Source organism: Rattus rattus, chromosome 10 (assembly GCF_011064425.1).
Source record: "Rattus rattus isolate New Zealand chromosome 10, Rrattus_CSIRO_v1, whole genome shotgun sequence".
NCBI classification, from domain to species: Eukaryota; Metazoa; Chordata; class Mammalia; order Rodentia; family Muridae; genus Rattus; species Rattus rattus.
The window spans coordinates 6,824,682-6,827,106 of NC_046163.1; the positions used below are offsets into that span (position 1 = coordinate 6,824,682).

At 48.5% G+C, this 2,425-nt stretch overlaps 1 protein-coding gene across 1 annotated transcript; it reads right to left on the reverse strand.

Moving 5' to 3' along the window:
* Positions 1-644: 644 nt before the first annotated feature.
* LOC116911622 (L-lactate dehydrogenase A chain-like) lies at positions 645-1,924 on the reverse strand. Its single transcript, XM_032915590.1, is given in 3 exon segments — positions 645-1,146; positions 1,148-1,545; positions 1,548-1,924. Coding segments are annotated over 3 exon segments (996 nt in total). The 5' UTR covers positions 1,837-1,924; the 3' UTR covers positions 645-837.
* Positions 1,925-2,425: the final 501 nt, after the last annotated feature.

Genomic DNA, 2,425 nt, shown 5'->3' on the forward strand with positions numbered 1-2,425 from the left:
GCCTTCCTGAGATTGACGCTCATGGTGATTCTTTCCTTTTACATATGCACAGATGCATGCATGCGCGCACACACACACACACACACACACACACACACACACACACTAAAAAACACACATATGACTTCATAGCTCCCAAGAGCATCCACGCACTTTTGGAATTTTGATCTTTTTCTCATGGCACGACGTGTCCCATTTCTTCAGTGTTTTAGCCAGAGTCCCCACCCATCCTTTAAAATTAAGACTACCCCATGTTTTCTCATGATGAAAAACGAGACTTTAAATAAGTGCAGATGAGTCTGTGAATTGTCCCCCATGATGACCCTTTTTTTTTTCACTGTTCAAGGTTTATTTGGTGTTTTTCTTGGCATGACACTTGAGTGGTTGGTTCCGTCCGTCATCCATATGCAGATCTTACATTTCACATAATATTGCAATGTACACTACAGACATATATAATACAGAAAATATCCTGTAGAACATTTATGCACAAGATATGCATGATGGACTTACACACTGGAGCCAGGTTATAACTAACTGGGAACTCGTGGCCTAGGCCTGTTTGGTGAGGGTGCGTAGCACAGCCATGCAGCAGGCTCCCAGGGTAATCAAAGCCTGCATGCAGTTGGCTGTGTGTCTTGGAGACAGTGGGACTGTCACACTAACCAGGTTACCACTACACAAGTACCACTTAGCAGGGTAGAGCTGTGGAACTGAGATTTTCTCCAGACCACCTCAACACAACTGTACTAACCACAGCTCAGATGAGAAGTGTGTGGTCTCCATAGAAACCCTGCTGCAGCCTGGACAGTGAAGGGCTAGAACACTGGGGAGACTTTAGAACTGCAGCTCCTTCTGGATTCCCCAGAGGGTATCTGCACTCTTCTTCAGGCGGGCCTCCTCATCAGGGGTCAGTGTCACCTTCACAACATCTGAGATTCCATTTTGTCCCAGGATACATGGGACGCTGAGGAAGACATCCTCATTGATTCCATGGAGACCCTTAATCATGGTGGAAATGGGATGCACCCGCCTAAGGTGCTTCACTATGCTCTCAGCCAAGTCTGCCACGGAGAGGCCAATGGCCCAGGATGTGTAAACTTTCAGCTTGAGCACTTCGTATGCACCGTCAACCACCTGCTTGTGACACATCTTTCCACTGCTCCTTGTCTGCATCCGTGCCCAGCTCTGGGTTCAGAGACTTCAGGGAGTCGCCAGCGACGTTCACACCACTCCACACAGGTACACTGGAGTCGCCATGCTCTCCCAGGACCCATCCGTGACAGCTCAGTGGATGAACTCCCAGCCTTTCTGCCATCAGGTAACGGAACGGAGCCGAATCCAGATTGCAACCACTTCCAATAACTCTGTTTTTGGGGAAGCCGCTGATCTTCCAAGCCATGTAGGTCAAGATTTCCACTGGATTTGAGACGATGAGCAGTTTGCACTGTGGAGCGTATTTCACAACGTTCGGAATGATGAACTTGAAGATGTTCACGTTTCGCTGGTCCAAATTGAGCCGGCTCTCTCCCTCTTGCTGACGGCCCCCGCCGTGATAATGACCAGCTTGGAGTTTGCAGTCACACTATAGTCTTTGCTGGAGACAATTTTTGGTGTCTTAAGGAAAAGGCTGCCATGCTGGAGATCCATCATCTCTCCCTTTAGCTTGTCTTCCATTACATCAACAAGAGCAGGCTCATCAGCCAAGTCCTTCATTAAGATACTGATGGCACAAGCCATGCCAACAGCACCGACCCCAACAACTGTAATCTTGTTCCGGGGGACCTGTTCTTCCTTAAGAAGATTCACAATCAGCTGGTCCTTGAGGGCTGTCATCTTGGACTTTGAATCTTTTGGGACCGCTTAGTGCACGATGGGGAGACGATGGGCGAGCAGCAGCAGTAGCGTGCGCGAGATCGGCGACAGTGGCTCCAGCACATGATGACTCTTTTATTCACTAATTTCTTTGCTTGTTTAACCATTCATGGGATGGACATTTATCCTCTGACTGTCCTGGGGCCAAAATACCCCAGTGGTAGAATGGCTGCCTAACCTATGCTTGGTTCAGTCCATGACATCACAAACTAGCACCACAACCAAACCCAGAAAGCTTCATCAATGTTTTGCCAGGCAACAGTGGAGAAGGGAGACATGGCACTTCCCTACCCTGTTCTCTTAGTCGGGGTTTTTATTGCTATGATAGCACACTGTCTGAAAGCAACTTGAGTACGACGGGGTTTATTTCCACTTACAGCTTGTTCTCTAACACTTAGGAAAGGCAGACCAGGAGCCCGAATGCAGAAGGCACATAGCTATGCGCTCTGTGAAAAGCCGACATGTTTCCATCCCTGCCTCCCTCCAGTCTTACCAGTGACCAAGACAGCACCTAAGGCTTTGCCACCTTTAGGAGCTGAAAGAGACTTTG